This window comes from Tyto alba, unplaced genomic scaffold (assembly GCF_018691265.1).
Source record: "Tyto alba isolate M040663 unplaced genomic scaffold, T.alba_DEE_v4.0 Super-Scaffold_13, whole genome shotgun sequence".
NCBI classification, from domain to species: Eukaryota; Metazoa; Chordata; class Aves; order Strigiformes; family Tytonidae; genus Tyto; species Tyto alba.
This window is the reverse complement of record NW_024881275.1, coordinates 32,503,459-32,529,053: the sequence shown is the minus strand read 5'-3', so window position 1 is coordinate 32,529,053 and position 25,595 is coordinate 32,503,459. Positions and strand designations below refer to the sequence as shown.

At 36.0% G+C, this 25,595-nt stretch overlaps 1 protein-coding gene across 1 annotated transcript in view; it reads right to left on the bottom strand.

Annotated features, from left to right (window-relative positions):
* Positions 1-25,595, bottom strand: part of LOC122152898 (vacuolar protein sorting-associated protein 13A-like) — a 68,291-nt gene that overhangs the window by 13,670 nt on the left and 29,026 nt on the right. The window contains 15 exon segments of the mRNA XM_042788006.1: positions 547-697; positions 1,495-1,642; positions 2,387-2,694; positions 3,334-3,501; positions 3,947-4,050; positions 4,140-4,256; positions 9,364-9,520; positions 9,598-9,657; positions 9,914-9,993; positions 10,364-10,520; positions 12,096-12,268; positions 14,000-14,084; positions 18,061-18,199; positions 23,537-23,654; positions 24,446-24,578. Coding sequence (XP_042643940.1) covers positions 547-697; positions 1,495-1,642; positions 2,387-2,694; positions 3,334-3,501; positions 3,947-4,050; positions 4,140-4,256; positions 9,364-9,520; positions 9,598-9,657; positions 9,914-9,993; positions 10,364-10,520; positions 12,096-12,268; positions 14,000-14,084; positions 18,061-18,199; positions 23,537-23,654; positions 24,446-24,578 — 2,098 coding nt within the window.

The following is a 25,595-nucleotide window of genomic DNA, read 5'->3' as shown; positions in this document are numbered from 1 at the left end:
TGTTTGTTCATCTTGCCATATTTTTGCTATTTCTCACATTTAATAGAAGAGTTCAATAAAAGATTATTTTCTTAGCCTTACTTGCCTTTTTTTTTTAGTGTGTGCTGAGCATGGGCAATGATGCCTACTGAATACAAACAACTTTTAGGGATGCCACCATTACAGCAAGACAAACAGATCTAAAACTGAACAGCAACAGAACCCACACACAAAGGAAAAAGAGTAACACAGGAACTTTCCAACATTGGCATGTCACCAAATCCAGCTGACAGACTTTTAGGTGCTCAGTGCATTACTGCCAGCAGAACAAAACAGTCCTTGCATTAAAACACATCATGCTACAAAACTCACTACAGTGGCTTAGTTGCCCCTATTCATTATCATTATTGTTGGGCATAACTCAAACCACAATGTCAAGATAATAGAGTCATACTGTTATAAACAACTGAATCTGGCATCTTGCCATAAAGGCAATTCCAACAGGAATAATAAATTGACTGTAATACCTAAAAATGCTAGACCACACATAATTTTAGAAAACATTACCTGCAGAGTGCTGTGAAGTACTATGCATATCACTACAATGGCTAGTCGTATCTTTTGGTTCCGGTAAAGATGCTGATGCACCAGAGCTTCCACCTATATTTTCATTTAGTGTTCTCAATATTGTGGTAATATCTTCCTGACTGAGAATCAGCTTTAAAAAAGATTGTTGTTAAACTCAGAACAACTCAGTTAATTAAACATTTGGTAACTAAAAATCTAAGTTTACAAATAAATAGATTAATTTGGTTTATCTCATCTCTGTTTAGGCGACTAAAGAACCAAGTAAAATGTTTTTCTCAAATCCACACAATCCTTTATAGTAACTTCTAGAAATCAGAAGTCGTTCACACATTAGTTTGGTTTTGTCCACAAACTTTCTTTACAAAGCTACAGTTTAGAAATTGAATGTTAGAAGTCATACAAGTGTAATTTGACTTACAGTTGCCCAAAATTGTTACCCACATTTAGTCGCAACGTACTTTACAGTAATGGTTACTAGTTCTATTTCAAAATTTGGCAAATTTGTTTTCCTCATACAGCTGACAAGTTTTATATTTCTGATGTTAATTTTAAATGAGCACATGCATTAACTCATACTCAAGTTTGTCATGGACATGAATTCAGCAGGTAATCGTGCTACTAATCAACAGGCCCACAAACCCCTATTTTTTCCAATCCTTCCTTGACAGATACTAACAGGTAAAAGAAGCCTATAACAACAGTAATATATAGTACAAAGTCTGCCTGAAGTATCACAGATGAAATACAGAGCTTAGATTAGAACAGAAAGATCTTGACTTCCTTCTTCCCTATGAAACAACAAAATCCACTTGACCTGTATGTCTTGAAATCAAACAATACCCTAAGGAATTTGGACTTTGGGGGACAGAAAAATGAATCAGTTTTTCACAGGTATTTTAACAGCTGCTTTCAGAAATGAGTGCTTACATTCATAGGCTTCAGTCGGCCAGATATTTCAATATCAGGAACTTCGTTATACCATGCAGCAGCTAAATTTCGTTCAACAGCTACTTCCAGATTGAGTGGCTGCAGCAGCTGTACTTCAGTTTGCAATGAACCCTGCTCGAAGCATGACCTGTGAACACAAACAAAATACTCCCAGCCTGACCACTCACACATTCTAACACACAAAAACACATTTCTGTCTTTTCCTCATTTTTTGAATAGTACTGTAAAACAGTCTTCACAATAATACTAGTATCTCTAGTTAAAGCCTTACTCCACCAACTAGATATCTTTTCTTGGCAGGGAGGAGACACATCAAGCACATACCAGGCACATAACATACTAACTTCTTGCAAGTTAGGATCTCTTACCTGCTTTCCACTAAAGAGCAATTCCTTCTTTCCTCAGCACTCTTCAACTGTATTTGAAAATTCCCTTCCATCTCACCCTCCAACTCCACCACACCAAGGTCCATTTTCAAACACCTCTTTACAGCTATCCAACTTGATAACTTTCTCCTATGTATAGCTTGAAAACCCCACCAAAATAGCTGTTTACAAATGGGTATAACCTGTCGCAAAGTAGTGAATGATGCATAGGTCTAATATTCTACACAGTATTCCCTAAACAAACATTTGCTTCTATTTAAAGATGTGTAGATTGATATTTCTTCTAAACCATACATTTGAACTGCCTTTACAAAACCTTTATTAATTTGTTGTTCCATTTCAAGATAATAGTGTATCATTCAACCACCAATCATTAACTAATTATTTTGATAACAACTTCTCCAAGTTATCCAACTCCAGTATCCCAAAAGGACTACATGAATTTAAAAAAAAAAAAAAAACAAAACACTTTGACACTACATTACCTGTATAACTTTAGTTCACTCAATTTCACTGTCATAGAGTCAACAACAGGCGGGAGATTATACCGTGTTTTTGTTTTAGCGATAAAGAATTGGTTCTTCACGGTGATTAAACCAAGATCAGCCACCAAGACATTCGCAGACATTGCTGACTGTGGAACTATCACAACAGGTGCTTTAATATTGATATCTAGTGCCAAACGGGAACTACGCTCCGCTAGCTCTTTTACACCTGTAGCTGCTTTCTCTGCTGCTTGAACAGTTGCCTCAGTAAGAGCCTCCTTGGCAGCTTGAAAGTTATTTATAAAAGCCTAAGAAAAGAATACAGATCTTGGGAATTTTATAAAGAATGACACTTCCTCAAAAACACTAAGAATCACAGTTTTTTCAGTAGTAAACCATCTTAAGATATTACTTTTCTATGCACTTTTTCTGAATTCTTTAATAGGATAATATCCCCCCCCATATGATAAAGTATGCATACATGCAAAAATAAATTTCCATACTAAGTATCTGGCAAATCAGATTGTAACAGCAATGACCTTGTAAGATGACTTGTATTAATTACATTTTATTAAGTCATAAGGAGAGTAAAAGATGGATTTACTTAGCAGAATTTATGGAGAAGGCATTAATTTTCATGGTATATTACTTATATTTCAGTATTATAATGAACAGTGTGTATATCTAAAAGCTGCCATAAGCCATTTAAAGAAAAAAATTACTCACAATGATAGCAAATACTGTTGCTTAACCACACACTCCACAACAACAAACAAATGGAGAAGAAAAGCAAATAGCCCAACCACCAAACCCAGTGAAGTTTTTACAATAGTATACAAGAGTTCTTACACAAATGGGCACCACCCTATAAAGGACACATTACCCTTGTCTAGCTCTGACAATGTTATCTGAATGCTAAGGAACAGTACCTGGAAAACATAACTTACCAAAACAGTTGAAACGAACTTGTTGACAAAAACTACTTGAATACACCCAACAGTTAGGTAAATACGATTGTCAACAACATCCATATTTGTATACGCAATGCCATCAGTAGCATTCACATATGATATCATTCTGAAGTTGAAGACTTCTTTTCCTGTGATGTAAAGAGCCTTGGAAAAAAAAGAGTATCTCTACTGTAAAAACTTAGGCTGGAGAAACTGAATTCTAAAATAAAATGTAGCACCTCCCATTTCTAAGACATTTTTATTACTTCAAATATCTCGACAATAAATAAAAACAAAAATCCTTGAAATATCTGAAAATATTCAGTTGGAATCTCCGATAGAATAATTCTGTCCATTAAAGTCAACGAACTAAGGAGCATAATGAGCAGCTGGGCATCACAGTTGCACAAAATCAATGACAGCCTAACAATCACCTGTTGTGGGGGTGAAATCAGTCTGCCTGCAGAGAATAATACTCCCAGAAAATACATAAAACATTATTAACAAAAAAAAAAAAAAGAAGAATCACAGTTAAGGAGTGGAGCCCACAAAGCAAGTTCAATTTAACATCTATATTTCATTCAGAAATCAGATACATGTAAATGCATACCTTTTTATACAATGCCATCTCATCAGAATCCACAATAATGATGTTCTTTAATTTTGCAGTCACTTCTGTTGCTGCTTTCTTCATGATCACTTGGCTATCCAGACCTTTTAAAAAACCCCAAAAGACATACAAAATCTAGAGGCTATCCTGGTTACAAAGTTTTGTGCTTTTGTGATTAAAGTTTTGTTCCTACCTTCAATGTGAATTTCAGCTATTCTATGTTTTTTCTCTCTAATAAAGATACGTAAACAGGATAAATCCGCACAGATATTGAGGTCGATAACATCTTCATACTTGGATTTTTTTGATGCTGTGGGAAATATAAAGTAATAAAAATTATAGTTCTTCAAGGAGGAGATGATGCATTTTACTATCCCTTTCCCTAAGCCTAGTTTGTATCAAGCCTGCAGCACTGGCAAAACGCACTGCACTCACACAAGCAAGTACAAGTCAAGAATTGCATATTCAGGACTGAATATATAGGAGTCCCCATATGCTTCACAAACTGTGGTAATCAACATCCCTATTTTATTAACTGCAATAAATACATTTAATATACATCTACAGAGCACAATGCAAAATGAGATAGGTTATTCAGGACTAAGCAGATTACCTCAAATAGTGGTAATATGATGGCTACAATAATATAGTACTCTATCTGGACTGTTGATTAGTTGTCTGCAATCAATGGTCCTGTTTACATGCCCCAGGTGACTTTTTATTAAATCTCCACAACCTATAGTTTCTAAACTTAAGTTTTAAGCAACTTAATACCATTAATATAACTACACACTAAGAGAAGGAACAGTGGGCATGCTTCAAAATGAGTACAGGCAACCTTAAGATCTACAAAAGCTCTAAGCACAAATACAGTTCACTTCAGATTAGAGGTGTCCAAATATTTACTCAATTTTTGTTTTTCCCAAAACTGAATGAGAGTAAAAATATTCTATTTCTTGTTAACAGAAATAATTTATCTTCATTCTGAGTAGACATGACTGATGCCACGCAACAGTATCTATTGGTATGGTGCTAAATACAGAAGTCAACAGATGAGGGACTCAGTAACTTAGTCCATTTTTTCTGAAGGTCAAATCTGAATCAATGTTACACACTACTTCAAATGACAAAGGGAAATATCATAGCTTGTATTCAGAGACTTTGAGTTCTAAGTGGCAAAGTCTTACAGGTAATCTATAAAACAAAGCACCAAAATGAAAAGTAATAAGCATTCAACCCATTTTTCCACAGCCTCGCTTTTCAAATGAAATATTACATTTCAGTATTATGTGTATGTTAAGGTTTTCTCAACCCTCACAACCAAACTATGGTTCCATAAATACATCAGCTTCAGTCACATGATTTTACTGTATGTTGCTAACAGAAGACAAACCACAGTAAATTAACCAGTAACTACTCTCAGCCAAAGTTTAGTCTGCACAGCTGTACAGGAGCGGGGGAGAAGGAGGGAGGAGAACCACCCATAAAAGCCTGTCAGCTGTTTAAAGCCTAAATTGTTGCATGTTAATACATAAGAAACTAATTTAATCCTTTCTCAATAAGAATTATGTAAGATACCAAACACTTCAGTGTTTGCCTGCATAGCAAAATGGTTCAAAGTTAGAGAAGTGCTGAATCTTCTGTCCACAGCTCTCAGTAAGCTACAGAACCCTTTAAGTTCACAGACTAGCACAGGAACACAAATGGTATTTCAACTAGTGTCCAAGCACGTCCCTGTATAAATAGAACCAAACAACCACCATGAATGAGAACAATCTCATACAGAAAAAAATAATTTAAAAAATACAGTGAAATGGAAGAATATTTTTCACAGAGTGATTATTTCACCTTTTACTTCTCAGTTCTGTCATGCAATGGAGACACCTTCAAAGAACAGGCTGAGGAACTAAACTTCTTAAAAATCTGATGTTATAATAAAAAATCCCAAACTGAAGGATAATGGCTGTGTGACATCTCATTCCAACTGCTCTCATCATTCCTAAGGCAAGTATCACTTTCATTGTCCTCCATATTCCCCCCAAAAAGAGAGGCTACAAACCTTATCTTTTATGATTTCGTTAAAAACCTGTTTGGCTCCAGACACAGTTATTACCTTTCTTTTCATAATGCTTAAAAAAAGTAACTGATTCCATTTAAGTACATATGGGAAACAAATACTGAAATCCCAAGAAGAGCTGTGCACAGAAAAGCTTGAGTTTTTTTTTTCTCTAGTACAGGTACCATTTCTGTCTCAAGTTGTTCTTCAAAAAACACAGTCAGGCTACTAGCTCACCACCTCTCATAATAAAACCACTGACATTCAGCAACACTGTGAATTAATCACTGAATATGAGTCCACACAAGACTTACAAATGTATGTCTGTTTTCCCAAACAGAAATATGTTTTAAAGGCAGCGCAAACTAACATTCCAAAAAAATCTCACCAAATGTTGCAAATGTGATACTTGGGGTTTAAAGATACCAAGCTAGTACTGAAGGTTAACTCGAAATGCTTATAAGAACTAACATGAGTGAATGCAGGCAGCCTCATAAAGATCTCATCAGTGTACCGGCCGGTTGGCTAGCTGCGCTGGGTTTGTGGAAGTGGGAGAGGGGGATACAGCGGTGGCCCCTCTGAGAAGCTTCTGGAAGCTCCCCCAGCTCCAAGTCAGACCCACCTGTGGACAGGGCTGAGCCAATTAGCGATGGTGGCTGCACCTCTGCAATAACGTATTTAGGAAGGGGAACATGGGAGGAGGAGTTGGGGTTGGGTGGAGGACACCTATGTGAACACCCAGGTCACTGGAAGGAAGGAGGAGGAAGTGGGGGACGTGTGCTGGAGCAGAGACCCCTGCAGCCCATAGAGAGGACAGGGCCACACCCCACCCCCACCGCTGCCACCCCTGGAGGTCACCAGTGGAGCAGACACCAACCTACAGCCTGTGGAGGAGCCCACACTGGGACAGGTGGCTGCAATTAAAGGAGGCTGGGACCCTGTGGGAAGAAGTGGCCCCCGCTGTTGTAGTTTGGTGCTGGGAAGACCGCAACACACAGGGGTGACCCACACTGGAGCGGCTCGGCAATGGCTGCATCCCATGGGAGGGACTCACACCAGAGAAAGTTCATGGAGGACTGTCTCTTGTGAGAGGGCAGCCATATGGAAGCTGGAAGGAATGTGCAGTGCTCACCCCCTCCCGAGAAGGAAGGAGTGGTGAGCTGACTGTAACCCCCACCCCCTGCTCCTTGCGCTGCTGGGGTAGAAGGCAGAGATATTCGGAGCGGAGCTGAGCCTAGGAAGAAAGGAGAGGTGAGGGGGAGGTATTTTGGGGATGTAGTGGTGCTTCTCACTGTCCCACATTGTCTGTTAAGTGTTGTCTTTGCTAGCATTTGAATTAAAGTGATGTTCTTTTTCTTCTCCTAATGAGTCTGCCTTTTGCCTGTGACCTTAATGGGTGGTGAGCCACTACTCTCTGTCCTTATCTAGATTCCTGAGACTTTTGCTTCATTTTCTCCTTCCCAGCACTGGGGTGGAAGGGGTGAGTGAACAGCTGCATGGTGCTCAGTTGCCCCCTGGACTCAAACCAGGACACTGGGTCAGTGATATGAGGGAACTATTGAAATCAGTAAACGCAGAGCACATGTTACAAAAGTTCAACTAGAATCACCGTGAGAATTATCCTCCACCACAGTTCTGTGTGTGTGTGTTTTCTTTTTTTTTTAATAACTAGCTGGACCCTCAGTGTTTTATGATTAACAGCAAGCAAAGATTGCAAAGATCTCAGAGAAGCCCTTCTTAGAGCAGAAATGAACATCACTGGCATAATGCTGAGCATTTAATAGAAGCATTCATTTCAAAGTAGCTCCTAGACACAAGATCAAAAAATTGAGGTGATCTGTTTGCCCTTGCACAACTTTATCAACAAATCAGACGTGCCAAATTCTTGTTCAGAGAATGATAAAATTCCATAGTAAGCACGTTATTCACAAGAGACCAATGTATTACCTCAACTATAAGGTAATAAAGTAACTATAATAATGCTAAGGCAAATCAAAAGAGTCTTAATTCATCCCAGGGGGAAAAAAAAAAAAAAAAAAAAAAAAAGAAGAAAGAAAAGACAAATTATGGATGTATTTTTTAATATACTCAGTGTCTTGAATACATAGCAAAGTTATGTCTTGACCAATATGTCAGAAAGTTACATACGGAAAGAGATTAACCTTATTAAAGCAAAATAATCCTTCAGACAAATATTGTTAAATAACTGACTGACCTGCACTCCTTTCAGAATGAAACACTGATACTGCTTTTGCAGGCCAAGGAAAGCTAGGAACCCTAAACTTGTATATACAAACCAGATACCTACAGAGTACCAGGATGTGTCCCTAAAAACACAGTAACCTATATTGAATGATATTACCAGCTTCTTATAACAGAAGACTGAAAATGCTCAAGCCATCTTCCACTATGCAAGGACTTCTTATTTATTACACTTCAAGGTAAATCCAAATTCACATGCCCGATCATAAACCCAAAGAAGAAATTCAAACAAATCATTCCTACAAAACTGGTGCCAAACAGAATTGAGCCATTCAGCAAATCAGTAGATCACTAGCAACCAAAACTGACTTTGAGCTTATGAAATGTAGTACTGTATATCCTGTACTAATGTCTACAGCCAAAATCTACATGCCAATAATTGCTAAATGAGTACCTATCCGCAGGTTGCAAACCTAAACCAACAAAAATATCTTGATGGTGTGAAGAAAGATAGTGTACAAAGTCATTTCACTACGGAGTTAGATGAAAACAGTAATTATGCTATTATTTGGAAAGCACAAAAGTGTCTAGAATATATTTAATACACTTACCACAGAAAATTTTCACCTTCCTGCTGAATTTTCTAACCCATGAAGTTTTTTTATTTCCTTACTTTTTACAAATGTCTTTTCCATATAAATGTTGTAATGCAAAAATACTTTTCTCATTATATGTGAGTACACTACCAGGTACATAATCACTGCCAGTAAACTAACATTCCAATGCAGATTATCATAACTAAGTGAATCTGAACACATATCTTCAAAAAACATGCTTAGTATAGCTACCTCAGAAAACCTCAATAGCTGCAGTATCTACCTTGCCTCATTAATCATATAGTTATTCGTCACCTACAGACTTTCAGCCAGGCAATATGAGTATACCCTTGTTACTCCATAGTAGTCTGATGGCTAACGTTCTTACTACCACTGAAATTAAAAGAGGCTGCTAAGCAGATAAGTAAATATATCCTAAACAAAATTCCTCAATTCAAAAGTCATTGACAGAGTTACAAAAATTTTTAAAAAGTGTATTTGCTTCCTTGTTTAAATAAGTGGAGAGGAATGAAAAGAGTTTAAAAAAAAATAAAGCAACTTACTCAGTTTCTTAAGAACATCCTTCTTCTCCTCTGTTTTTTCATGGACTGGTTCTTCTGCAACTTTAGTTTCTTGTTTCGGTAGAAGATTATTCAGATAGTTCATAGCATTCAGCAGAGCTTCAGTATGCAAATGAATATCAAGAGATGAAAAGTTTACCTAAAAGAACAAATTATGTTTATTCAGTATGTCTCTCTTCCCACAGTGAGAAAATTATGTTAAAAAAGATATCATACCTTTATTTTCTGTAGAACATTCTGATAGGCAGTTTTCAGTTCTGGTCCATTAATATCAGCCTATTCCACCAAAAGTGCACTGGAAAACAAACAAATGAGAAGTTTGTGAATTTCATTAGAGAGAATTTATTTCTAAAACCACTACAACTTAAGATGTAGAAATTAATCTGTTTAGGGATTAGACAGACTTTACACATGACACTCGATATGTTAAAGGTAATTAGTATGTAAGGAAAAACTTTCAACAATTGCTCAGTAATACTATACTTTTTATGACTAGCTTACCATTCAAAATCAAAGTCTCCTCTTTTCTCACCTTTATGTACTCCAGAGCAAGAAGATCGTCTGCTACATTATCCAAAGTAGTAACTATGTAAACTGGCTTGTCATTATCATCTTAAAAAAACCCAAAAGAATAAAAAAAATTATTTTTAAGAAAAAAAAATAGACAAGTTTTCTACAACTCTTATAATCTATGGACTATAGACAAACTAGACTACTAGCTGTTATTATTATTTAATCACAAAACCTCTTCTGCAGACCTAAAATAGTTAGATGTCTCTAACAACATCAGCAGCACTAGAGCGTATTTCCAAAGCACTACTAAGAGAATGAGCTGCTGAATTACTTCTCCCTTCCTCCCTGCCCCATTTAATTTAGGAAGCCAATCTTCCTCTGCTGATCAAATAAAGCCTTACTGGCTTTATGAACACAAATTCACAGTGTTATTTGTCAATAAGTTTTTGATCAAACTGTAAATACTTACCCATATATTCTGGGCACAGCAGACAAACTTCACGAAGGAAAGCATTTGCAGTCATGTCAAATGTTCTCAATTTAAGTTCAGTGCCTAACCCTACAATATCAAGCTGCAGCACAGGTGTCTCAGTATTACCAGTAAGACGGCATAATTTAATTAAGACCTAAAAAAAAACCCAAACAAAACAAGCAAACAAAGAAATAAAAACAGAAAAAAAAAAAAAAAAAAAAAAAAGAGTAGGGGATTATCCTCTTAGCTTTTATATAGGATTATATATTTACATACATTTTACTGGTTAATGTGTATTGATCATTTAACTTTAAACAGCAAATACCTTGGAAAAAATAAACAGTTCAACATGCAAAATTGCTAGAATACTGTTTGCTGCTATTTTAACAAAAATTTAAATATGCACACATGTAATACCAAAGTTACACCTACATGAACTAATTTATTTTTAAAAACAACTCTGTAAAGCATTTGGTAATATTCAAAACAGTCAAAACTAGATTTTCAGTCAGCATAAAGAGTTTACCACTTTCACTGAAATTTCCTTAAACTCTTGTGGTAAGAGTTAGATTCCCAAGCTGAGTATCAAGAAAGAGGATTTCCTACTTTTTCACCCATGCATGGCAAAGATGTTGTTAAATAAATACCTAGCTGAGCTGTTATCTGTCTTTCACAAACAAGGCAATACAAAGATATGGACTCTTCCTTTCCATATAATGCTCTCTACAAGTAGGGAAAACCAAAACCAAACCCAGTAAGTTATTTTAAACTACAAAGCCAACAAAGAGAAGGTGCTTCTTAATAGATTCTCAATTGTACTTTTTTCTAAGAGATTGTAAGATAGTTTCCATTAGAGAATAATGGAAAATATAGCATCCCTCTTTAGACTAGTAGTTCTTAGACAAGGTCTTATCATCACACAAAAAAACAGTACATTTCAATTTTGTTTATATATTTTCTATACAGTGTAGTATATAATACATTGCAAGCTAGTTATAATGTGTTGAAGCCATATCCTAAAACAGAATTTGTAAATTGACTGAATTTGTATTTTTTATTTGTGAAGTTACACATACTTGTAAAGTTACATAGTAACAGCAATAACAGTGTCATAGCCATGATAGTCTAATGATAAAGGTAGCGATTAGTGGTAAAAGGCCATCTCTTTTACTAGACCAACTGATGTAATTAGAGACATTGTCTTGCATTTAGAAAAATACGCTTTTTTTCCCCCCCGGAGTTTGAAACAGCAAGAACTGACACATAAAACATCTCAGTGAATATGTTACAGATTTAGGTATGAGAATAACAGAAAAAAAAAAAATGGAGAAAAACTGAAGCAGAAAAACAGGGTGTTGATTCAAGATGAAACATTAAGTAAGTTTTCCCTGTTACCACAGCAGAATCTGGAAAAAAAGATATCAAAATCTACATCTTAAGCCAAAACAAATACATAATGTTATTTTTGAGTAATAGGTAAAGAAATTCAGTGATAAAATGAGTTGGGAAATAAAGTGCATAAATCAAAGCATTTCAGTGACAACAATCATGCAAAAGCACAGCTGTGACTTGGAAAAAAACTACAGAATAGTGTCAGCAAGAAATGGGGAAACCCATACCTCTGCAGACATGGATTCATAAATGCGACAGAGGGAAAAATTACAGTTCAGATGTGCTTCAGAGAAATTAAAAAAAAAAAAAAAAAAAAAAAAACAAACAGTAACTTTACCTCAGCTACTTCAAACCTTAGCTGGAATTCTGTCATATTTTTCAAAGATTCTTGTTTACGTAGTTTTCTTCGCCTTGTACTGCTAGCTCGTTTGAGGGAACCAGATGGAGCTTCAAAAAATGGCATGTCTTCCACAGGACTGCTTAAAGCATCATAAAATTCTTCTTCTGATTCTAAGGATTAATTCACAACATTATTAGATACATATTCTAGACAGCAAATATTTTGCAGTACTATGACCTAGAACTTTTATGTCTACATCTATAAAAACTTAAATGTACAAGTATGGAAAGATCACCTAGCTGATAATTTGCAACCAGCAAAGTTTGTTTCTATAATTATCTCTGCTCCTGCCTACACAACTTTTCACCACACCTACAGTTCCCTCTATCATGTCATCATAAATCAGTTCTTGTCAACTAACTCCTTCATCAGCATTCTCTCACTATTGGCTGTGCAAAAGACAGCACAAACTGTGGCTCATCTTGCATTTGGCGTGTACTAAGATGCTTAATAACTCTTCTGGTGGTCTGACTGCTGCTGACCATACAGAAGCCTTCATCTTACCGTTAGCGGCACTACTTTGGATCTCTCCCTGCTAAGGATCTCCTGTTTCAGGAGAGACTCCTAAGGACTTATCAAGCTTTTAATCCACCTAACATTATCACAGAAGCATAACCAAGACAAACAAATTGAACCACCTTATAAGGGTTTTTTACTTCACCTAAAAAACAAACAATTAAGTTAAAGGTAAATGAGGAAGAACAATCCTTCTGACAAAGCTGAACAAATGACATTAAGAGGTATTTGTCTAAGGCTCAAAAGCACCCTTGAGACTGGGGGGAGAAGACAGAAAAATAACATGTATCCCTTAAAATGACAGAAGAGCTCTATATATGGTATAAATTAAAAAACAGACTTAATTCAATCTAAATCTAGTTATTTCTCAAATTAATTGTTGATTGCTCTCATCTCACCCTAATTTTTAAGAATTGCGTAATGCTTTCTGCCTTTGGGCATTTAAACAAACTCATATAAAAAAACAGATGAAGATGCACAGATACATATTTCTATACATACCATACACACACTAAATTTAAAGTGATAAATTAGATGTAAAAATTAACTTGCTGATAATTTTTCTATATGTGCTTGCAAACCACATATGTCTTTAACTTGAGAGAGGAGAAAAAGTATTGCTCTCTATTTCTCCAGCTGAGTGTTTTAGCAAGACAAATGTGATTGACACTAAAATAATACTGATATATTTGATTATTTTTCAAATGTAACCACTAGATGAAACATCACAATCTAATTAAGCCGTTTGAACAGCATGGTAGTTTTAAATGTGACCAGTTTCTCCACAGCCAGTCTTCTGTTTGATCCTGTAGGAGTCAAAATTACATTTGTTCATAACAACACAGTAGTTTCTAACAGTCACTCTTTCAGTATTTTGTGATTTAAATAAACCCAGATAAGTAGGAAAGAAATCCTTCAGCAGAATAGAATAGTTAAAACCATCATCAGAGGACTGAGTATATACTGACGGAAAAAAAGATTGCATACATACTATTTCAGATGTTCTGAATAGAGATTTGTAGTAACATATGCAAACACAAAAATAAACAAACTCATCCTACTAAATAAATATTTTACTGCATGCTTTCAGAAAGGGAACAGCAAGAACAAGCATACAGAATTTTACTGCTATGAGAAAATATACAGATCTTTTGTACAGAGTGAATTATAAGAAGCTGCACAGAATATAACACTCCTCAAACTTCAAGAACTTGAAACAAAGCCACAAATGGTCACTTACTCCATGAGAAACAAATTAATTCCATGAACTCAAAAACTTGACCTCCCTTGTTCATTAACTCACATTTTAAAACAGATCATATTACCTGACTCCGCAAATGAATGAAGATCCAAAACAGGAAACAAACCTTGCGATAAATGTGGTGCTGAGAGCACAGGGGATATTGCAGCCTGAAACAGGAGATATTATAAAATTCTTTAATTCATTGGTCATGTTACTTGCATGCACCTATGTTGTATGGAAGTTTTACAACTTAAGGAAGTTGGTCTTATTTTAAGTGCAAATCATTACAGTTAAACACATTACTAAAATTAAAAGCATGGGGAGAAATGAGCCCTAAATCAGGCAGAAGCAGCAAATACTGCATGCTCATCTAGCTACAGAGAGAATATATCAGGAAACACAACAAAGATAATCAAACATCCAACTTTACAGATCAAAAGATGGACAGAAACACTCATCATATGAAAACTCAGGAAAGACAAAACCTACTCCCTCACAGGACTACAGTTTGACGACTTCAGAGTACAGTAAAAGATCAACTGTTCTTTCTATAAATCATATAAGTAATAGTGGCAGGTGGGGGGGGGGGGGATAAAAAAGAAAAGGGAGCTAGAGAAAACATTAGGACAGATAGGATTGTCTCTAAATTTCATAGAAATATAGATCATTTGGGTCAGAAAAGACCTGTAAGACAATGAGGTCCAACTGTTAATCTAACACTACCAAGTCCACCACTAAACCAAGTCCGTAAGTGCCACATCTCCACACCTTTTAAATAACTGCAGGGCTGGTGACTCAAAGACTTTCCTGGGCAGCTGGTTCCAGTGCTTGACAACACATTTGGTAAAGAAATTTTTCTTAATATCCAATCCAAACCTTTCCCCAGTGCAACTGGAGGATACTTTCCTCTTGTCCTATCACTGGGGACATCATTTAAGACACCAACACCCACCTCACTACAACCTCCTTTCAGGTAGTTGTAAGGTCCTTCCCTCAGGTTTTCTCTAGACTAAGCAACCCCAGTTGCCTCAGCTGCTCCTCATGAGACTTGTTCTCCAGACACTTCACCAGCTTTGTTGCTCTTCCTTGGACACACTCCAGCACCTCAATGTCTTTCTTGCACTGAGGGGCCCAAACCTGAACACAGTATTCGAGGTGCGGCCTCGCCAGTGCCGAGAACAGGGTGAAGTCACTCCCCTAGTCCTGCTGGCCACACTGCTTCTGATACCAGCCAGGGTGCTGTTGGCCACCTTGGCCACCTGGGCACACTGCTGGCTCATACTCAGCCGGCTGTTGACCAGCACCCCCAGGTCCTCTCCTGTTGGGCAGCTTTCCAGCCATTGTTCCCCATGACTATAGCATTCCATGGTGTTGCTGTGACCCAAGTGCAGGACCTGGCACTTGGCCCTACAGGTGCTAGTAGAGTCTTTAATTGTGAGATGTACCTATGCATAACCCAGAGAAATAAATGAAAATGTATGAAATGTCACTGTTTTCCCACTAGAGTGGACAAAAGAACAAGAATCCTCACTCCATGTAGTATCATATAACAGAATTAAATTCTCTTAATGGAAATAACCAAATGGTTTATTCACTAAAGCCAGGTTTCCCATCAAACCTCAGAAAGTAGTGTCAGTAGTTTGAGTTTGTAAAGAATTCTCACCTGCATGTTCCACATACACATTTAATTAGCATACATGTGTCTTGCACAGAGTGTTAAAGTAAGGAGAGACAGCGTGTGTTATCTGGTTGGCCCTTTCTTCTTGAGTGCCTTTGCCTCTGGACTATACAGATGTCAGTACTTTTTTTTTTTTTTTTCCTTCTTACTGCTACTTTCAAAGCCTAGTCTCAGACAATTATTCAGTAACTCACAGTATCTTACAGAAATCTAAGTATTATGGCAACAAAGAAATATTCATCTTTGAAAGCTGTTTCCAAGGCTCCATTTTTCAGCTCCCTCATTTCAACAGTCTCTCTTCTCAGCCTGCAGCCTGCATAATTTGACCTTACAGAATATATACATGCCTATGAATGACAGATACACCAAGTCTCTACGAGCCTTGTGACTGTGAAAGTGTCTCATCTATAACACCTTCACATTCTAAGATGACAAGGAGAAGAAACAGTGAGACGTATCAAATCATGAGAAATAAAGCCTTCCACACTGAAGTGGACAGACTTCTTGTACCGAAGTACAAGAAGAGTGCAGGGTGCAAAAATCTAGAAGGATCTGGTTTGAGAATTCTTGTTTTCACAGTCCAAGAACAATTCCTCCACTAACTTAAAATGTAAAGAGCAAAGTTCACATTCAGAGGTCTGAAAAAGGATTTCACATCCTTTTCAGTTCAGAAGTAATGTGATGGCAACAAAGCTCAGAAGAATTTCAGCTACAAGGATGAAAGCATCAAAGTATATCTGCTACTACCAAAGCAACAAATCCACTCTAACTGAATTTAATACCAGCGATTATAGTATGTCAAACTCTGCAGTAGATGGAAGATTGAACAGATAGGCTAAACCATAGGTTTTTATACGGATGCTGCTTACAATGCAAATACATTCACACTGGCTCAAAAGTCTTTCCTCACCCCATCTTGTACACCACAAGTAACTTACAGGTAATACTAAGCACATCAAAGTCACTTAAAATATTTTAAATTTGTTGAATTCTATAATTAAATTCAAGTATAGGCAATGTTGTAAGTACAGGATAATCATCTTGTATATGCGTATTTTATTTATGTAAAACTAAAATCCTTGAATAAAGTTTGTTTGTGAGTAGTTGCACAAAACAGATTATGGCAGCTTTTGGCTGGGGATACTATTAGTATATGAAGAATGAAAGAGCAGGTCAGCACCTGCTGAATTTGAATGTCACCATGAAAGAGATGGCAGGAACTGTATGTTTAAGGGAAACAATCTCCACTCTCTACTCACTTTCAATAGATATGTGTGTCCAGTCAAGTACATTTACAGTTATTGAATTTACAGAAAACACCACCAAAACTGCAGCAACAGCCATCAGGAACAGGGCAGAATAATTTGTAAAGAGATGAAAAGATAATTATCAAGTAACCACTTTAAAAAAAAAAAAAAAAAACAACCAAACACAAAGATTACCATTATTCCTTTAAAATCAAGTACATAAAAGATTAAATAACAGATTTTTAAAAGTATTTACAAATGATGGAAAACCGGATGGCCCAATTTTGTCTGACTTTGAGATTTCATGTATGTTCAAATGATAGGACTGCTTTAAAGATACAGGAAAACATAGTCAGATCATGCAGACTACAGTGATGTTAAAAATTATCAATTCAGAGTTAATTTCCTAGTTTTGTTGAAAACAGTTCATATCAAAAGGTAAAACGTACTTTATAAAAACAAGAAGGTGGCAATCATCTGTCCCGAACAAAGCATAAAACAGTGACCTGAACCATTTTCACTAAGGAAAGGGAGTGGGGAAGTAGAGAGAGAATGCACTCCACACTCCTAAATCTTAGAAATGCAAGGCAGAACTGCCACCCACTCCAGTATGTTGTATAACTGAATACAGAAAAGCTGGGAAGAGCAGTGAAGTCAGCTGAAATGAAGCTGCCCCTTTTGCCAGGCAGGCACTGTTTAGCCAATGTAAGCCACAAATAGTTGATATTTTTTGTTCTGTTTTTCAAAGTTGAACTCCTGCCTGACTAAGATCCATGTAATACTTCAACTTCAAAAATTCCAAGGTTTCAACCTTTTCTTCACTAAACAAAAGAGCTGAACCCAAACTCTCCAGTACTCTTATGAGCTTGTAAATTTGAAGGTACAGTTAAACTAATCCTCAACAGAAGTGAATGTTTGTTGATCAAGATTAATATGAAATACAGAGTAATTCCCAGAGTAGTAAAAGTTTGGGGATTTTTTTATTTTAAATTCAATCACTGCAAAACTATCTCACAAAGCTACTGGCTAAATATCACAATAAACTATCTAGATAATAAGCAAAATTTCTATAAGCTTTAGAGAATTAGCTAATTTTGTCAAGAGGTACTAAGTAAATGCTTGTTCTCCACTTTTTTGTGCTTCTTTCAAAACTGCAATGCTAATAGAAGAAAGTATTTTCTGATAATTATTAACAATTTTTTTTTAAAAAAAACTTACCTCAGTTATTTTTGGAGGAGAACTGGTAGCAGGAGCACTTTCTGGCTTAGGAATGCTATCAATTAGCTCCAAGATACTTGTCAGCTTCCGGTCTGATATTTGGATAGAAAGTAAGGGCAGCTGTCCAGACAGTTTGAACCTATTTTGTAAACAATCAAAGTTATCTTACAACTATTTAATTCAAGTCACACAAGTCTTCCTGGTCAGAAAATCATTCATCTAACCATTGCATGTTTTATATATATATATATATATATATATATATATATATATATTACTTCTGTAGCACACAGAAAAGTTACTTAACCAGTAAATACCATTATTAAGGTAATTTGTATTTCCATTTGATACAATGTCTTGCAGATCAGGACTGCAAATAATACTAATAACCACTTCTGATTTGGCTACATGAAGGATATTTTCCTCAGAATCAGAAGTTGCTTGTTCATATATTTCATTACTTGTAATAAATCACACAACTGATGCTTTACACAGCATTTAACAGAAGAAAAGGTGGGGGCTTTTTTTGCATAAGAATGTTTACAGACCAAAACGTCCATGGAAAGTATACAAAATACTTTCTAGAAGTTATGTATATTTAAGCCGACTCTAGCAGTAGTCTAGATATTTAACAAAGGAATAAATGACATAGCTATAAATAACATAAACAAATAAAATAAGTGTCCTTAAAAATGAAAACAGTCAAACATACTTTAAACTTGTTGGAACAGGCTTTGGCCAAAAAGAAGTAGAACCACTTCAAACCTGGACACTGACTTTTTAAAGACCTAACCCGCATCCCAATTCATCGCAGAAGTGAGCAGAACAGAAGGAGCCATTTTCTGCTTGCATTATTATGTTTTGACTACTACTTCTTCCCAGTTTTGCTGTGCTTAACTGACAGGTTAATCTTCAAAAGAACATAAAACATAATACATTGGAGAAGATGTGAGGACAAAAACATCAGAATTTTCTATCACCCTTAACTAACTTTAAGACTACAAGAGTAACTGAAAAAAAGCTCCTCATACCTGAAGAAGCCAAGCACAAAGTCCCATGTGTTAAACTGTAAGAGTAAATACCTAGTTTTCTACAATTTCTGAATTTCTTCACATCCTTAAATTCTTAAGGAATTCATTCTCAACTACTTTTGACGTTTACTTTTAAGTACAGTTCTGTCAGAGAGAAATGCAGACTTTTTTTTTTTTTCCATTTTGTTCTTTTATTTTCATAGAGGCAGCATAGATGTGTAGCTGCCAGATCTGAAAGGACTTGCTCATCTACTGCTTGAGCACTCCAGCAGTCTACAACACTTAGCAGTTCTCACTTCCATTGCACAAACTTCCCTATAAAAATTCATGTATATTGTTAAGACGTTTTTGATGAATGTTCACACAACGGACAGCCCATGCAATTACACAGAAGGCACTTAGCAGATACGAGGCAGGAAACTGCAAGTAACCTCAGGCTCACTGCGTTGCTCTTTTAACAGAAGCTTTTAAGGTTCAGAAAACATCTTGAAGTGGAATGCAATTATTCCCAATTTGTAGAGACTGAGGCATGTATCCTGGTTTGGGCTGGAATAGAGTTAACGTTTCTTTTTGGTAACTAGAATAGTGCTGTGTTTTGGATTCAGCATCGGGTTTGCTATGAGAAGAATGCTGATAGCACACTGATGTTTTCAGCTGCTGCTGAGATTCGAAGGACTCTCCAACTCCGCATGTCCTGCCCGTGTGCAAGGGCACAGGGAGCAGGGAGGGAGCACGGCCACAGCACCTGACCCTAACTGGCCAGTGAAATATTCCATATCATGGAATGTCATGCTCACTATATAAAGGAGGGGTGGTTGGGAAGGAGCTCTCTCTCTCTCTCACTTCTGGGATTGCGATTGCGGGATCTTGGTATCTCGGGGTCGCTGGCCGGGAACGGGCTGGGGATTGGTCAGCGGGTGGTGAGCAGCTGCATTGTGCATTGCCTGTTTGTATTTTCTATTACTGTCATTGTTTTCATTTTATTACCATCATTAAACTGTTTCCATCTCAATCGGTGAGTCTCCTTTTACCCCTCCAATTCCCTCCCCCATTCCCAGGTTGGGGGGAAGGGTGGGTGAGCAGCTGTGTGGTGTTTGGCTGCTCACCAGGCTCAAACTACAACAACATAGAAGAGCTAAGTACTTCAACTGATGAGGAAATCTGTGCAGAAACTTCTTCCAAGTCCAGACTGGTTATATTTAGAGAGAAGGAAATGTTAAGCATACCATTCTCAAAGCTGCAAATAAGTACATTCCTTCAAATTGGAATTTTTTTTTTTTTTTTTTTTAAATGAACACTATTATATGGAAGGATGCTCTTAATATTGGTACCCTAATGCTGGGTTCATATACCTTCAAAAACCAGATGACAGACTACCAGACACCTCCTTCAGAAAAGGGGGGAGTCATACCACAGAATAAAGCAAACACTAAAAAAAACCTTACACAGGCTAGAAAACTACAGAATCATGTTAGTGCTTCCCAATGTGAAGTGGCAGAAACTATAAGAAGCACATTTTCAGAAATGAAAGAAAGGCAGATATTCAGATCCAAACACAGAGTGAAATTCCATTTTAAGGGTTAGGAAACACGAGCAGATGAAAGTACAGGTTAACAGTGAAAGGCCCTTGACACAGTGGTCTTCAACAAATGAAAATTATGTAAATCAGTATTCTCTTCAAGGCAGCAATATGTGCCTTCCTAAACACAGCCAACACAAAGTCCTGGTGGATTTATTATTGCTCTTGAACAATAAAATCACCAGGATTTCAACTGGATTCAGTGGTCACCAAGGAAGTACGAACATCAAGGAAGAAAAAAAATACAGACACCCGAATACCTGCTTTTTAGATAATTTAAAGTAAAATAGATGCCCTCCAAACTAAAGGACTCATTAATAATATTCTCCTACAGTAAACAAAGCAATTTTGGTACTAGTTTTTGCTGTAGAACAAATATTTTTTCACTCACCTTTCTCAACAGAATTATATTGTTCTACTGTTCAAAACATTCAGGGAAAAAAGCTCAGGAAACATATAATGCTGGCTTTATATGGAAGTATACTTTTAAAAATTGGAATACAAAGGAATAGTTACATGTATACTAAAAATACATTCATGTTGTATTCTCACTGATGTGAGAAATACTGACAAATAATACCCTAATCAACCATAATTACTAAAATTTACAGTTTAGGTGAATTTTTGCTGACACAAAAGCTACCAGTTAATTTTTATCATTTGTGCAGAATGTCCATCTAGAGATCACATAGACATAAGTATTTGTACATAAAGACTCATTAACAGACTGTTCTTAAAAACAAAAATAAATAATCCAGTGATAATGGGAGATTTGGAATTTTGAACTATGTTGATACTATCAGTGGGTTTGAGTACTCACAGCTAGAGACCAACAGAAAATAGATTATCTGTAGTTTTACCTGATTTGAGATATACAACTAAACGTAAAAATTTATCACGTGACCCCAAACAGATATATATTATACAGAATTTCATGATTTTCAGACTTCTAAAGAGCTCAAAGCAAGAAGGAAGAGCAGCATGCCCTTAAAGAAAAAGTCAAATCTCCACCATGAGGTAAAAAGTTGCTGTACCACTCATTTCAAGACTGGCAGATGACTCTAGAGCCTTATAATACCATCTGCAGAATACATCCTGAAAGCATTTGAGACTGAACTGAGTACAAAATTAACAAGTTCAGCTGTTGTTGAGTCATAGTATCAACATGCTAGATTTTAAATGGTTACTTGCTCTTGGTTCAGGTTGAAGTATTAGTTATGGTTAGTAACTCACTGTGATACATGCTCATCTAGTATCAAACTGCTGTCTGTGGCATTCCTAACAGTTGTAGACAGTGCAGGCATTCAAAAAGAAGCAGCAGCTCATCTCCAAGACATATTACTACCTCAGTGGAAGAAAAATTTGCCAATTTCTAGACACAGGTAGAAACTATTTACTGTCGAGTAACTGACTATGAGAATTCAGAATACAGAAATAATATCCATTAGAAAAAAAAATCCCAGAACCAGTTTAGACACATAAAGTGTCAAAAGGAGAAGCACACCTATCAGCCAAGTCATTAGACAGGTAGTACTACAAAATACTGCAAGCAACAGGTGCTCTCATTAAGAGCAGATATTCTTTAATCTGGGCTACACTAGCATAACTCAGAGAGTACATTAAAACAACATTCTGTTATAACAGAAATGAAATCTCACTTTCTCTACCTGGACTTTCTGACATAAAAAGACAGATTCCTGTGAGTGGTATTTCCTTTATCTCACCTCCTCCACCAGAGTAAAATTAAAGAAGGAAAGAGTGAGATGTTTTGTAAAGCATCAAAATTCAGAAGCTGGCCTCACAGCTTTCCAGAAGGTGGCACCATTACACCATGGAATCATTGATCTGCATTCACAATACACAGCACTGGTGAGGTACATTATTTTTAAGGGTTTTTTTCTGACTGAGCAAATCCTAAATTCTTTGTAATTCTTTTATTTCATAAACTGCCTCTTGATTTTCCTGATTGCACTAAACAGTTGTCTGTAATACCCTAGGCCTACTTTTATGCCATTAATTTTCTGAAGTGCATAGCTAAAATCTGAATTTCCGACAGTGTTAAGAATGAAATAAGCATATGCTATCTTATTGTAGCATAAGACTATGAGTCTAATTAATGATTTAATAAACCAAATTATCTCGTAATGCATTAATGTGCTACTTTGCAAGTACTTCAAAACTGATCAGACTTTTTTGAGGTAATAGTGTCCTTATCAGACATTAGTGAAGATGCGCTCTCCAAAATACATGCAAATATTAACTCTTTGCCACTTTGACTCAGTGATCTTTAACATCACACTTTCATTATTAATAGTAACATACATTTTCTTCTGACTGAGTACAATTTCCATAACCAATAGGTTTTATGCTAAATAAGCCTAAGTGCAACCTCAATGCATTAAGAACTGTTTCCCTGAGAAGTCATCTCTTGTAGGTAAACAAATAAGATGAGTAACATGAGAGTATGACAGCACATTATTTTTCAGAATATTTTTGTGATGCTTACAAAAGAGACGTTGTAAGTTCATGTATTTTGCTCCTCAGTATTTCCAATAAGAACTGAAATGTAGTTATTAGAAAGACCTAATTAGAACAGGTATTAATACCATTAATAAAGATCTTTAAATATACTATACATGCATTCTTTATAACAATGTAACAATCTATCACCTCTTCCATATCTAGCAAGTTCTTGGGTTTATGCTCCGTTTTTCTCAATCAAGGTATTTTACTTCCAAGATTCGTATGTGGCAGATTTAAAATTGTATAATTAGATCCTCAATTTTTTCTTCTTCCCCTCCCCCACCTTTCCCCCCAAAGAAAGTCATTTACCATAAAATTTCAAAACAGGAAAGAAACCACATACTTGGGCATTCTTGCATCTGTAACAACCATAGCTCTGCTAAATTCCACTTTTACATCTAAGGGCTGCAAGATATGTTGAGATGAATATTTCAGCTTCCGAGCCTCTTGCCAGTTCTCATCTAGAAGAGCAAAGAAAATCTACACTTCAAAAACTGAAAGAGATTTCTTCTCATGATACATATCACAAGCATCTTATTTAGCATATATTGCTAAAAATTCAGGTGACATTATCTCTTTCACAGCTCTATCAATACATGTATATTACACAAGATCTGAACTTCAGACATGCAAGACTACTTAATAATTTCTGCTGTTTACATCTAAATAGCTATCCCATCCATGCTGCAGACTTCTAATGGCCCAATTCTTAACATACTTGGTACTGGGAGTTTAGGCTCTGGATTCCCCTCTGGAATCAGACAGTTAACAATTAAATGCCCAAGACTTCTTTGGTTCTGACTCCTATACTGTTAGTTCCTGAACTACTAGTAAAAATTTGCTTAAATAAGTGATCTGATCCTTTCTTTCCCCTCACAAAATGATCAAACCTACAACTACTTGTGGATTCTGCTTTAAATTTGGAGAGAAGCAAGGGAAAGACACTGAAGGAAAATACCATAAATAAATTAACTACACTCATATTTATTACACAACAAATCAAATTAAGCATCTTCAAAAATAAGGGATTTATTTTAAGTTTATTCATTTAGCAAAAGGTAAGGTTGGAATCTAAGGCCTAAAGGTATGTCTTGGAAATTCATAACATGTTCATAGGACTAAGTTTAGAACATGAGTTCAAAGAATTGTGTTCCAAACATTCTCTCCTGCATCAGTTAAAAATATAAAATGTACATCAACCACCAACATCTTTTTACCCATATAGAGAAAGATTTCTTTCATGAATACTTACCATGTTTGCTGTACAGTAACTGTATACTGCTGAGCTGGATATCAAAACTGTCATAAGCTCTTGACATTATATCTTCAATAGTGCTTTGTCCTACTTTGAGTTCTGACAAATCTGAACGACTTTTGCTTTTCATCTTAAAAACAATCACAAAAAAACATAAATCAATTTCAAAAATATTCAAAGCACTAATTCTACAAATACCTGATCCTACCACAGCAAAATATTAAATTTAGCAGCCTCATTATAAGGGCACAGTGTTACAAATATCACAGCAGAGGAGATATCTAAAATTAGAAGCCTTTATCAAAACAAAAAATGGAGAGTATTAAACTCTATTTCTTCTTCAAGGAAACATGCAAAATAAAAAATTTATTAAAATCTATGAAGTTTTATACAACATGTTAAATAGAATAACTTCCTTCAGTAAGTGTTTCATACCCCAATGCATAAAATCTCAAACCCTTTGTAATCGGTAGAATAACTGTTCAATAAATAAAAATATTACTGCATTTATCACCTCAGAAACATTAAATCTATTTTTGAATCCTGTTGAATTTAGTTGTGGCATTACCGTGTTATACGTTAGGCAAACAGAGTAAGAGAGAAAAGGGATTTTGGATTGTTCATCGTCAGTATTCAGTGTCTTTTCTTTAATATCAGTCAATATCCCTTTGACTCAGCTTTGAGATGCCCAGACTTCTTTGGTATTTCACATTTGTATGTGCGTTCTCTGCTATTCATCTCTGGTGAAACGTGACTGTCCTCGTCCTTAAATGGCTAACAATTTTGGATCCCTCTCTGGTTTTGTCAGACTCAGGTAATATTCAAGGTAAGGTTCATAACCATGAAACGGCTTTAAATACTAGTGTCTAAGACACAGAATTTCTTCTTCCAGTGCCACAGAACTATGATTGCTTTTACATTAAAACTAACTTGCAGATTGAAAATTCAGAATTACCAAATTAATATTGTCTGTGCAAGCTTAATTAAGTCCACTTACATATCTGCACTGAGATAGTTTTAATTTTATATGCCATTTTCCTCCTTGGTGCTTGACCTTATCCATCACATAACTGAGGGAATTAAACTATTTGTTTTGTATTAAACATACTCATTCAGTGAATGACCCACATTTCATTTAAGCATATGT